Source organism: Melospiza georgiana, chromosome 2 (genome assembly GCF_028018845.1).
Source record: "Melospiza georgiana isolate bMelGeo1 chromosome 2, bMelGeo1.pri, whole genome shotgun sequence".
Classification (NCBI taxonomy): domain Eukaryota; kingdom Metazoa; phylum Chordata; class Aves; order Passeriformes; family Passerellidae; genus Melospiza; species Melospiza georgiana.
In genome coordinates this window covers 4,974,782-4,988,498 of record NC_080431.1, presented here as the reverse complement: position 1 = coordinate 4,988,498, position 13,717 = coordinate 4,974,782, and the positions used below count along the sequence as shown (strand labels likewise).

Below are 13,717 nucleotides of genomic sequence, written 5' to 3'. Positions count from 1 at the left end.
AGCAGCCCACTAGCAGTGCCACAGCCCCTGCACACACAAAGAAAGAAAAACCTGCAAATGCCCTTGATCTTGCATTCATTCCCCAGTAGATTACTGTGCTGAACCCAAACATCATCACTTTAATGTCTGGAGCAGTTGAGGGCACAGTTATTATTACACATGAAATAGCAAGGGTACATATTCTCTATTCAAATTCGATTGCAGACATGGCAGATGGGTTAAAAAGATGAGTTTGAAGGAAAATAATGCCAACTATTCTCTTTAAAATAGTTTTAGGACCAGTATCTTATTTATTTCACAGCCAAGAGGTAAAGCAATTCTATAAAGCCAACTCAAAATTAGCAGATATATTTTCCCTTTACACTAGAAAAGAATGCAGATGCTAAACCTATTATATAGACAGTGAAGTGTCATCAGAGCAAAGAAGGCAAAAATAGCTAAGTTATCTGTAAGATGACTAAGCAAATGGATTTTCAAAAATATGCTTTCAAATATGACACCCTTTTCTTAGAGCTGCATACATCCGTTTAGCTTGGTTAATTTCTCAATTCTTTCTTTTGATAATTTATTTTTAGCCTCCCACTAGCACACTTCCCCAGAAGCCTCACTTCACCCTACCCACACTCAAGATTCGCATCCACATACGGAGGATGATTTAGAAAATGATGCTGATCACCCCAGTAACTATGGAGAATCTCTACTGCAGCACTTCTAAGATCACGTACATGCATTTCTTTTACATCTGTCCATCCACTGGAAAACTCTATTCCTGCTGTCTCCCACCCTCATTTCTACCCCTTCTTCATCATCCCCACCTATACTGCAGGGGTCTTCTTGGCTCCACTGGTACCTTCCAGGACTGATCAAGCTCCCTTTCTCATGTCACCCTTGATCCTGTAATTTTTGCAGGAAAGAACAGCCCCCCTCTTTCCCAGGCCAGTACCAGGAGGAGAGGGCTGCTCGATGCCACCTCAGGCCCAGCAGTGGTTGGAGGAATGGGGGCAGCAGAATCTGAGTGCTGCTCCTGCAGCTGGGGTGGGAGCCACATTCCCCAGCACATCTCTCCAAAATGTGCTGCCAGCAGCCAGCTTTAGAGGCTGCTGGTGTCAGCTGTGGTCATGCTCCTCTGCACATCTCCCTCTTCCACCAACACCCAGATATCTCTGTAAGGAAAATTACCCTTTCCTCAGATTACATCTCTTCAGGGACTTAGTTGGCACCCACACAACTGCAGCCTCTGGTAATCTGCATTTCTGAGGTAACAGCAGGAGTTGGTGCTTGGCCAAGCCTCCCACTGAGTCATTTTTGTGCCACACCAAAGCCCTGCATATGACTCCTCTCTGACACTTCCTCAGGAAGGGATGGGTACCCTGAAGAGGGTGATGAAACACTGGAATGGGCTGCCCAGGGAGCTGATGGAGTCACCAGCCCTGAAGGTGTCCAGGTGCCACTGGACACAGCACTCGGTGCCATGGTGGTGTTCAGTCACAGACTGGGCCCCAGGACCTCAGAGGGCTTTTCCAGCCTCATTGATTCTGTGATTCTGAGGCAGCTCCTGCTGCCAGGAGCCCAGCCCTCAACCTCCAGGAGTCAAGCACAAAGCCCTGGGATCCCCTTCCCAGCAAGCAGCCTTCCAAGGCTCAAATCCATTACACTGAGATCATTAGGATGCTTTCAGTAATGCATCCCAGTGGATCTGCTAGAGCAGCTATTAGGCATTTGACACACAGCAAAATCCTTCCTCACATTCACCTCCCTACACCCTCCCCCAAAACAAGCCAGCCTCAAAAAACAAGGGGATGCAGATGAGAAGGGTGACAATAGCTTAACAGAGGCAGGCTGGTGAGAAGAGGTGACAAACCTCTTAGAGATCAGCCCCTTGCCTCCCCTGCACTACCCCATGCTGCTCAGGGCAGTCTCAGACAGCTCTCCCCACTGCTCCAGGAGGAAACAAACCTCCTTCCCACCACACATTTGCAGCCACATTCTTCCCTGCAAAGACTGAAAGACAAAAAATTATCCCAAACACCAGAGCCAGGCACAAATCAGAATAACCACTGAGTAAGAGCTGTCCTTCCTTTCATTTGGCAGCCACTGCAGAGGGACCCTGCAGGCACAACTGGACTATTCTAGAGGAGTGGATGAGGTGTAAGAGCAGCAGAAAATAGGAAATAAAAACAAAAACTAGACTTCTCAGGCAAGGCTTATACATATAAAAGATGCAAGATGAGGTCCCACTATGCTCTAATGATGATGGTATTATCTGAAAGATCACATGTAATCACAGGGAAGAGGTGGGATAAAAAGCAATGTGAGATGAGAAAAGCTTGTTTTGATACACAAACATGAAGATGAGCAGGTAGATCTACATGCTCCTTGTAGCCCTTTGGACTCTGCACAGCTTTTGCCCCTCTGCAGCACAGGTATCTGGGGCTGGACTCTGAGTCCCAGTCACAGGAAAGGCACCGGAAGCTGATCCTGCCCAAGTCCAACTCATTCACAGCACACAGGAGTAAGTGCTTGGCCAGCTTCAAGCATTTGGCAGCTCCACACTCTAGATTAGATGTAACTGCCAGCCAGCTCATGGCATGGGACTGATTAGATGTAAGAGCTCCTGAGGTGCCAGTGACCCCGAGATTAACTGTGCTGCTGTGACACGGATGGCTGGGATGAATCACAGCACAGTCACAGGGGCTGTGCCCCACCAGCCCAATGGGGCTGCAAGGAGAGCTCTCCTTCTCCCAGGATAAGCAAGAGAGCTTGTGCAGGTAAGTAACACCACAGAGCTCAAAGTAAAAATCAATTTTCTTCTTTTTCTAACACCAAGAGTGAAATCAATCAGGCCGTAACAATCTCTTCCATGCCACGTTTTCCTCTGCATAAGAAAAAAAGCAGCAAACAAGACCTCAGCCCTAACACTGCCTATCTCCTCCCCAAAAAACATCCCATGACACCTTTTAAGCCATTCTTTCTACTTCAAGCAGCCAAGAACAGAGACAGAGTGACTTGCCTACCAATATATCACAAGCCAGAAGAAAGCACTGGAATTTGCACGCTGTGACTGCTGCTGTAAGCGCCGGGCAACGCTGCAGGCATAAAGGTCAAACCCTTCAGCAGGGGCTCTCAAGATATTGTCTGCAGGCCACAAGCAGCCAGCAGAAAGCTGGGACATGGCACAATGCCAGCCCAGCTTCCCTTGGTATCCATGTCCTTCCCTGGAAAGCGCCTTAGCACCTGGCAGGGTGGTTAAGGGCTCATCCCCCACGAGACAGAGCAAACATCCCTCCTCTGTAATGGGATTAGGCAGCAGAGCAGGAAAACAGGATCCAGAATCTCCAGGAGAGGAAAGCCAAGCTTGACAGCACATTCAGGAGCTGAGGGGCCAGGAGTGAACGAGAGGGGAAGGAGCAGAAAGCACTGAGTCAGGAGATGAGATGATATGGGGAGAGGGGCAGAGCACTCTGAAAGCACACCGGAGATAAACGCATTCAGATAATTGCTCAGAACGGAATAAATATTAGTAAGTACTATAATTACCTCCAACACTTTACAAAGCTGTAAGGAGAAATATGACTAGAAGAGAGGCTGGCACACAAATGCTGGTTGGGAAGCTCTTATTTCAAGCTATCAAGAAGGAACCAACAAGGCCTGACACCCAGGTTGGTAATTTCAGCTTGGCAGCCAGCCAGAGTCCTTTGGCTGGATCCTAGGTACTGGGTAACTTGAGTTAATAAGTGCCAGATTCCAGCAGTATGATTTTCCAGAGTATTGAGCTTCTGGATGACTTCTGGCAACAAACAACTGCCTTCTCATACTCAAGGTCCAGCTTCCCTTTGAGGGAGATTTGGAGGAACCTAGGCAGATTCCTACATTCATGGTGCTGATGCTGAATGGAGACAAAATGATTAATCCAAGATGAAAAAAGCCCAATTTATCTAGCAGCCAAATCTTAATAACCTTGCTGTCATGAGAGATCAGAGCCCTTCCTTCCCAAAGAAACAGCCAAAAGTTCTATTTTGGGGCTCAGTATCTCATCTTCAAGCCTCCATTTCTCTAAAAGCTTCAGTAACCATCCATTTCACAGCAGCCTAGGTCAGTGCTGAGCTTCTCTCAAAGCACTACAGAGTCTGCTGAAAAATAGATTTACCTCACCCCCTGCTCCCATCTCCCTTTGACAAGCTTATCAACTTCCCCACAAAGCCCAAAAGCCATAAAAGTGACAGCAGGCCTCAGGCAGACACATCAGGAGTGCAATGTGGGAGGAACAACCAGAAAAAACACCCCAAAAATCCCCCAGATGCACCATCATTCCCCCTGCAATCACAATGACTCTAAAAGGGAACACATTTGCTGGGAAGCAAAACTATCAGCTTCTGTGAGCAGAGTAGGGAAAACCAGGTAAATTACAGCAATTGCAGACTCATGCCAGTAGCTAAAAACCCCCCAAACTTAGCAGTGCCACAACAGCTATCAAAGATCACCTCCAAAAACATCAGAGCTGTTTTGCAAGGGGCAGAAAAACAACATCCAGAAGAGCAAAGCAAACAAGGGGCATTAGTGAAATGCCTGACAGTGCTAATGGCTGTGCAGCTGCCCCTGATGCTGCTCTGGATCCCAACTGGGACAATTTTGTCACCAGAAACTGCACGGGAATCTCCTCATTCCTGCACTTCAGCAGCAACCTCATCCCCTCCTGAGCAGCAAAGTCTTAAGTCTGCCAAAATCAGAAGAGACAGGAGAAGTGCTAGATGATTTTTCATGTCCCAGCTGCAATCGATATCTTGTTTGGAAAGAAGTCAGCTAAGAGGAGTGGTAGGCACACTGCTCAGGAACAGGACAAATACAGACAGATCCTCACTACCTGAGTTTCTTTTGTTCTCAGGAGTCTTTGACACTTGAAATGCTATGGGCATGCTGTAAGGCCTGGCATTTGGCAAAATCAATCCTTCAGAGCCTGCTCTCCTCTATCTTTCTTACCAGCTGGGTTCTTCACCTTCCTTCTCCCCCTAATGCTTTCCCTTGCTTCATCTTTTTTTTTTAATACAGCCTGGAGAAGAGAAGGCTCCAGGGAAACATCACTGCAGCCCTTCAAGCACTCAAAGGGGGCTTATAAAAAAGATGGAGAACAACTTTATAGACGGCCAGATAGCAATAGGACAAGGGGGAACAGTTTTAAATGAAAAAAAGGAGACGTTTAGATTAGATGTTAGGAGGAAATTCTCTACTCAGAGGGTGCTGAGGCACTGGAACAGGCTGCCTAGAGAAGCTGTGGATGCTCCAACCCTGGAAGTGCTCAAGACCAGGCTGGATGGGCCCCAAGCACCCTGGTGCATCCCCATCCATGGCAGGGAGGGGGTGTGGAAATAGATGATCTTTAAGGTCCCTTCCAATCCAATAATTCCATCAGTCTGTGACCCTTTTCCCACTCTTCCACTTGGCAGTGCAGCACCTTTTCCCTCTCTGTGGATCATTGCCCAGTAAGAGCTGGAAATGGACCCAGAAACAGCCCCTCTATGTATTTACTGGGTTTGTCAAGTTACCTTTGGGATCAGTCAAATCTCTCCTCACGTCAGCACCCTGACCTGCTCCTTCTCCTGCCTGCCACACTGGGCAGGAACCAGGCTGGAGCATCTCCTTTCAGGAGCATCCCTGCTTTTTTGGCACTTGTTTAAGCACTGTGCAGCAATGGTATGTACGAGTCCTGAGTGTCAAAGCCTTCCTTTCCCCATCACTTAGCTGAGATGGTCTGGTTTTGTGCTCATGTCCAATTACTTACTGAAATGTGACTTTAGCAAGAGTCAGAAAGGCAAGGCTTCCTCTTGTCTCACTGCCACTTGCTAATTAAACCTAACAAGAAAAAGCTTACTGACTTACATCATTTGAAACACGTTCCTCCTGATGGAGACAGGGTGAGCAACAAGTTGGAGCTGGACACGACACAAATGCACAGAGACACCCCAGACCCACCCAAGGCAGCTGCAGACTCCATTTCTTTGCCTTGCAATGTGATCAGACCCAGCTTTGGCAGGAAAGGCTCCATTTTAGCCTCTCCACGGCTGATAAGAAACAGATGCTGAACGTCTCCTAAAATTCTAACACAGAGAACTATTCCTTAAGAAGATTTTGTACAACTAGGAAAGAAATACCAATATAAAAATGGAGTCAAAACCCATTTAGCAGGTTATCATTAGGAAGTATTAGGAACTTCAAAGCCAGAGGCAAATCACAATACAGCAGTTTTCCAGACACTGGCTGGAGGGCCTAAACGCCCTTGATACCAATAACAAGTCAAATCATGAGCTGAGGAACCCTGGCAGCAATAAGAAAACTCTACTGTATTAGAAAATCTTCCCCTGCCTTTCTGGTGATGTTCTGGGTCCTTTAAGTTCCTGGGCAGGAGGAATCCTGCAGATTGCTAACTATCAGCAAAGAACACTCCTTCAGGTTATAGCACTCTGATTCACCCAAGGTAAACCAATGAAAACACCTCTGCCTTCAAATGAGACTGTATAACCTTTACATCAATGACAGAACGCATGACCAGTTTTGTACGGATAAGAAAGAAAACAAGAAAGACCAAAAGAAAAAACTTTAAAAGGTTTTTTTTCAAGAAAGGCAATTTCCTGGTTAAAAAAAAACCATCAACAAGCCTCCCAACATTGAAGTGATGCTCTCCCTATGACCCTCTCTCTCCCACCCCCTTCCCTGTGGTCTGCAGCACTGTTTATTTTCCCCTTTCACTTTATATAATGGGTCTGGTAGAAGCATTCTAAGTACACATTTGATTTGCAATAAAAACTGCTTTAATAAAGACATCTAACTTGACAGAAGGTCAACTAGGAGACAACAATTCGCATAAACCAAAACCTCCTGTGTAAATAAACAGGATCTGCAGGAGCCTCAGGATGTCAGACAGTCTGGCCAAGACTGCAGGGAGGGAGCCTGCCCATGAAGAATTGCACTTGGGGACAGGCAGGAACGGAGCCTGGATGGCTGCAGCAGTGTCCCACCTTGGGGACACCCAGAGAGCAACCTCATGAATGAGGCAATGGCCAGAGCCATCTGCAGAGCGTGTCCCCAAATGAAGCAGAGGCCCAGCCCAGCCCAGCCCGCTCAGGATGAGTCCAGCTCTGTCACTGCACAGCACAGCAAGGCCCAGGCAGCGGGCACAGGCACGAGGGCAGCAGAACTGGCTCAGGACTCGGGGCAGACGCAGATGGAGGAAGCACAATCTTGGCCGCTGCTGCTGACAAGGCAGCGAGCGGCAGATGAGGCGCCAGCATCGCTCCTGGGCCGCCAGCTGCGGTACACAAAAACACCCCAAAGCCCCTGTGTGCAAACACCCACTACACTGCTTTCTCCACATGCTCCCCTCCAGCCCCGCAGTCCCCAGGCTGATCACACCCAGACCTGTGTGCAGGGGCAGGCAGCAGGAGAGCAGGAGGGTGCAGGAGCAGAACTCCTGAGCAGCAGCCAAGTGCACACTGCTGCTTCCCAGCCAGCAGCTCTTCCCCTCCGGAGACAGGCCTGGAAAATCATCCCTCCACTCTCCAAGAGGTGGAGGATCATGTTGTAAGCATATTATTGTATTTCATATTTCTCAAGTGCCATACTGTTGCAATTACATTCTTAAAGTTCATACCTCCTTGGCTGGTTTTCTACCAAGCAGTTCTTCTCTGCAGCACAGTTCTTGGTAGCTTCTCAGGGGCTCCTCCTGGGCTCTCGACCCACCCCTTTTTATTCCAGTTACCTTCACAAGCTACAGCTGCTGCCCATCTAAGGACTGTAGCTCGTTTGGAGTAACTAGGACCCACTTATCCAACACCTAGATATCACAGGGACACTCTCCATAGGATCACCCCTCCATTCTCCACGAGTCACCTCTCGGTGTTGGCATGGGTATTTCACTCCCACATGCCACTGACAAGCGAGCTGCTGCTTCAGGACCTTACGCATGCTCCGCTCCCCTCCAGGAATCGCAAATAAATCACCAATTACTATGCATGAATAGAGAGAGGAAGAGGGTAATGAGTCTATGTACATATATACATATGCAATGTTTGAACACAAAGAGCCGTAAATTGCATTCACAGGTGGTATTCTGGAGACTGCAAGAGACTCAGAAGCAGAACTATTCATAAACCAGTCACTGACATGAATGAGTTCAGCGTTCCCCAGAAGCCTATTGTGTTTCCTATATATTACACTATAAATATGAGGAGTACCAGACTTTGCATCCCTCCCTGCAAAAAAAAAAAGGAGGTAAATCTTGCAACTACACATAGGATTAGCACTGGCTGGCACAAGTATTAATGGTCTCATTGCTGCATGAGGATTATTTACAGCACTTGCTCTATTTTCCCATTTTGTACTTGTTGTGATGAAGTGCCACTTGTTTAAAGAACCCTGTAACAAACACTGCAGCAAGAGGGGGGAAAAAACAGCAGAGATCTACAAATGTTACACCCACATGCCAGATGTGGGTTTTCAGACCCCGGTTTCACAGCTACTTGGATTTTGGTACATAGTTAATGCTCGATATATAATATTAAATCACCCACCATTCCTCCTTCAGTGATTTTAATGAGTTTGCAGACAGGGAAGGAAAGAATGAGCTGCATTTCTTTTTCTGCATATTTGACCCATAGTATTTTATCCCCATATTCTAGCATTAACATCACTTGTTTGGGAAGCAACAGTCCTCTTCTAGTCCCTTACATTTACGTTACAAAACATGCATTTTTACTCAACTAAGTCAAATGATGTTTCACTTTTACAAGGGGCAACCCAAAGCACTTCTGTGTGACTTGTGGCTTTGAGGCGCTGTCACACATCCCCAGCTTTATTAAAACTGGCAGCTGGGCAAAAGGGGAACAACCAGCTGGAGAATGCCAGGTGAAAGGAACGAAAAGAAACTCCAGGCACACACGCGGTAAAACAGCCTCACATTCAGCACAGGGAGGCCAGCAGGATGTTTTTACGAACCAGATACGTCCATGGGATTTGGGGACCCCTGAAAAGCAACCTATCCTCCAAAGCGACAGATGACAGCGCGCAGCTCGTCCCCCGGGGAGGACCAAGGCAGGTTAGAGCCGCTTTTAGGTCGAGGCAGAAAGGTAATTCCTGCAAGCAGGGGGTCGGGGCGGGCTCGGCAGCGGGCAGGGCTCCGGGGGAGCAGCAGCACGGGGTGTGGAGCGCTGGGCTGGCAGGTCCCGGCGGCCGGGAGCCCGGGGCAGGAGCAGGGATGCCCTGGGCAGGAGCAGAGGGATACTCCGGGCAGGAGCAGAGGGATACTCCGGGCAGGAGCAGAGGGATACTCCGGGCAGGAGCAGAGGGATGCCCCGGGCAGGAGCAGAGGGATGCCCCGGGCAGGAGCAGAGGGATGCCCCGGGCAGGAGCAGAGGGATGCCCCGGGCAGGAGCAGAGGGATGCCCCGGGCAGGAGGAGAGGGATGCCCCGGGCAGGAGCAGAGGGATGCCCCGGGCAGGAGCAGAGGGATGCCCCGGGCAGGAGCAGAGAGATGCCCCGGGCAGGATGAGAGGGATACTCCGGGCAGGAGCAGAGGGATGCCCTCTGCCGCTCCTCCGCCGCAGCAGCTGGGCGTGCTCCGGAGGGAGCGCTCAGCGACCCACGGACCCGAGCGCTCCATATTAGGAATCCCTAATCCAGAATGGAGCTATTGTTCTTCCACCAGCAGAGAGGGAGCGTGCGAAGAGCCAAGGCAGCAAGCGCTGTGCCCTTCGCCTACACCCATCTTGCGGGCTACGACAGCCTCGCTGCACTCACGGAGCAAAGGCACCCTGCATAAACTTAGCTCCGAGATGGATTTTTTTCCAGGGAACCCATGGAAGCAAGCTGGTGGTTAGGGGAAGTTTGAACCGTCTCCAAAACCATTTCAAAGAGTTCGCTCTCTCTCTTTGCAGAGCACACCAAAGCCCCCCTCCGCCCCAAATTACAGACACGAAGCATGACTGCAATTCTAGCAGAGATCGTGTTTCCAAATTGGCAGAGCAGGTATGTATGTGACAATTCTCAAGACAGTGAAATTGCCAGCCCTGCCGCTTCTTCCCTCAATAGCGTTAATGCCAGCAGAAAATCATACCCGTGAAAAGGCAAATCAAAACAGCTCCGAGGTTGCTCTGCACACACACAGGCAGAAAGCAGCGTGCGGGTGCCGTGCTGTGTTTTCCACAAATGCTTCTATCAACTCATCAGTACTTAAGCCTCGCACATCGGTCTGCAGCAAAAAGCGTAGAGGCGTTTTAACTGCCTTGTATTCTGCTTTCCCTGAATTTGCAGGAAGGAATCTCGCATTCCCACAGCATCTCTCAGCCAGCGCTGGGATCCCAGAGGACTTTGGCGAACTGCACACAGTCATCCCCGGGGCAGGCACTTGTGGGACGGGACAAACCACACGTTTAACGGTTCACAAAACGCCGGCCGAGAGAAGGGACCACGGCAGGACTCTGAGAGGCAGCACAAAGCAATCAAATTGCATTTCACGGCAGCAGCAGGGACTGCCTTCCCTCTACATTTCAACGCGCTCTTCCAGAGCCAAGCAGAGCACTTTGTTTCTGCAGCCTACCTTACCCCAGGCATTTTCTCCGCTTTCATTGTGCAAGCTCAGCAGAGAGCCGTGTAACTCCCTACCCTCACGGTTCCCCTTCGAGACAGCCCCGAGCCCAGCAGCAGCCCCTGGACGGCCGCTCGCCTTCCCAAGTTGCAGCCGGAGCCGCCGGTCCCCTGTGCTCCCGCCGCTCCCACGCCCCGGCCGGAGCCCGGGCCACGGCGAGGAGCGGCCACCGGGGTACTGCGGCCGGAGATGGAACCCTCATTTTTTTAACACACACATCTATATATATATACCTACACACATATTTACAGGGCTTTTTTCTTTTTCAGCCACTCCTCTCTCCGACCACAGGAGCAGCGCGGGCAGTGACAACTCCTGGGGACGGGCACTGACAAGGGGCGATCCTCCCTCACGCCCTGCCCGGGACTGCGCCCACCGGGGGTCCCGTCCCGTCGCGCCCCACCGGGGCACCCCCGCGCTGGGCTGTCCCGTCCCGCCCCTCCCCACAGAGCACTTACCGAGGAGCAGCGCGGAGGCGAGCAGCGGCCGCAGGGTCCGCATGGCTGCCGGGGCGCGGGGCGGCGGCCGCCCTTGCCGCCCTTACCTCCCGCCGCGGGGCGCCGCGGGGCGCCGGCTCCCGGGGCAGGCGTCGCGCCGGGCCCGGCGGCACAAAGGGAAGGCGGCGGGGCCGGCACGGGGAGGCGCCAAGGCAGGCGGGGGCATCGCCCCCGCAGCGGGGCGGCCGCCGCGCCTCCCCTCAGCGCCGACGGCTCCCGCGGGAGAGGCAGAGGAGAGCGAGAAAAAACCTCTCCTCCGAGGGGCGGAAAAATAAAAAAAAAGAGCGGGGAACGTGCGGGGGAGAGGAGGTGGGGGGAGGCACGAGCGACAACAAAAAGACCCCACCCCGGAAAGTTACACAAATGAGCGGGGAGCCGCAGCCGCCAGCTGGCCCCGGCCCGCCGCCCTCACCTGCCCGCCCACCCGCCCGTTGAGCGCCGCCGCCGCCGCCGCCGGTGCCCGGCGCTTCCTCCGCCCGCAGAGCCCGCCCCCGGCCCGCCCCGGCCCGCCCGCCCCTGCCCCGGAGAGCGGCGCTGCCGGGACGGCGCTGCCGAGCGCGGTGCCTGCAGCAATGTCGTGCCGTGGGGCAGGGGTCGCGAAGGAGTGCAGGGATAAAGCGGGCTCCTTTGTTTTAAGGGAAAAAAAATAAAAATAGAAAGTCCTCGGGCGCTCCTCGGAAAGCCGGCGTCTTGGGGCATGGTATAAATGCGCCCCTTTGTTTCCATGCAAGCCAGGAATAACTGCCGGGCTTTGCAAGTTTCGATCGAGTGGTGCCCGTCCCGCCGCGATGCGCTGTTGCCGAGCCCCGATTCCAGGGCTGGCGTTAATGCCAGGTTGCCAGATGTGAGCCCTCAGATGTGAGATCCTCCTTGGGATGCTGCTCAGTCAATCAGCACCACAGTGTGTCAATGGCAGAAGCGCTTTGAAAGTAAACACTGAAATGCATAAATAAGGCAACACTAGGCGCTGGGGCTGAGGTTGTTTGTAAATAAAACGAGAATGAGAAGGCCTTTCTCAAGGGTGCAGACATTCAGATTTCCTTCCAAATGAAACTCCTAGCTGCTTGTTTGCTTACAAAAATGAGAAGCCAGAAGTGACAGGAATAGCAGAATGAAGTACCCTCCCAGTGCTCCCATCCTGCAAGGATCCTCTACAGGAGACCCTTCTTCCTACGTATGGAGTGTCCCCAGTGAAGTGTTGGTGATGCAAATGTAGGAGCCCAACCCTTTTATGCCACAGAAAGGCAGAAAGCAGCACAAACCCAAACTGTCTAATAAAAGATGCCAAGTCCTCAGAGGCTGTACCCAGCAGAAGTCAGAAGCTGTCTGGATTACCATATGGACTTGCTTCCCAACGTGGCTGTCGTGGCAGATGCGTTGGTAGCCAGCTCCTAGTGACCCACCAAATTCTATTTCTGCAGGCTAATAACGTTAAGCGTGCTGTTTTCAGAGTGGGAGGTTTAATTTGAAGCTTTGCCACGCTCTCTGAGCAGAGGAACCAAAGAACAGAATAATAACCAGAGATCTGGGAGAGAAAGGGTTAGTGCTGTACTTGCACTGAAAATGAAGCTCACGCTTTGGCCCTTAAGCTTTAATTGCATCCAGACTGCCTTCAAGTGAGACTTGGAAAAGGAACAGAGGTGTTGATAAGAGTTCATAGAAAATACCAGTCTATTTGGCTTTTCTCTTAGGTGATTTGAGGGCTGAAGTGTCATCCACTGTAATATTGCTCAGCTTACCCAATATTTGTCACATTTGTGCTATTATAAGTCCTCATGGACAAGTCCGTGAGTATTGGGAGCAAGAACTGTGGAGCTACTTTGAAGTAAATAAACGTCCAACATCTTTAAATTGGTGCAGGATAAAGATCATTTACTCATGCAGAATAAAGATAATTTACTCTCTTGCTTCAAAAGATATGCAACTAGAGAAATAAATAAGCAAAAAAAAAAAGCAAATTAAGAAATACAGGGCATGGTCAGGACAAAATCAATAAAAAGGAGGTATTAAAGCTTCATGATACGCAAGATAGTTTTTCTAGATGGCAAGGGATATAGACTTCAGATTCATGACATTCCTATGTGGACACATTATTTCCATCTTCAGATGAAGAGACAGAGACGAAAACATTGACATGATTCAGGTGATTTCCAGGGACAGGTCAGGGACAAGCCTGGTGTCTTGGCTCTGAATACATTGCTTTTGCCAGTGGAGCCTGTTGGAAGATAATTCAAGATGATTTTATGTGAATTCTTGCTATTTTCCAGGCACTATGTGACTTTATAGCATACAAGCCTAACAGGAGCATAAAAATGCCCTGCAAAAATGTTATCAGAGATGCACTAAACTCACATCCTCTTCTCAGAGCTCTCGCAGAGTATTGCATTAATGCATAGTAACAATAAAAATATAAAAAGACCATGGAAATGACATTATAGCATTATAAGATTAATCCAATTCCAGTCAAATTAGATTATAATAAGAACTGTGTGTGCTGAAGACTATTAATGGGAACCTGTGTTTCAAGAGCTTCATCACCTTTGCGCGTGCTCTCCTCCCTGACCCCGATAACAAAAATAGCTTGGTG

The 13,717-nt window shown here is 50.2% G+C and overlaps 1 protein-coding gene across 1 annotated transcript in view; it reads right to left on the bottom strand.

Annotated features, from left to right (window-relative positions):
* The window catches only part of IGSF3 (immunoglobulin superfamily member 3), a 92,781-nt gene extending 81,616 nt beyond the window's left edge, over positions 1-11,165 (bottom strand). The window contains exon 1 of the mRNA XM_058045016.1: positions 11,092-11,165. Coding sequence (XP_057900999.1) covers positions 11,092-11,134 — 43 coding nt within the window. The 5' untranslated portion in view covers positions 11,135-11,165. The remainder of the gene's footprint in view (positions 1-11,091) is intronic.
* Positions 11,166-13,717: the final 2,552 nt, after the last annotated feature.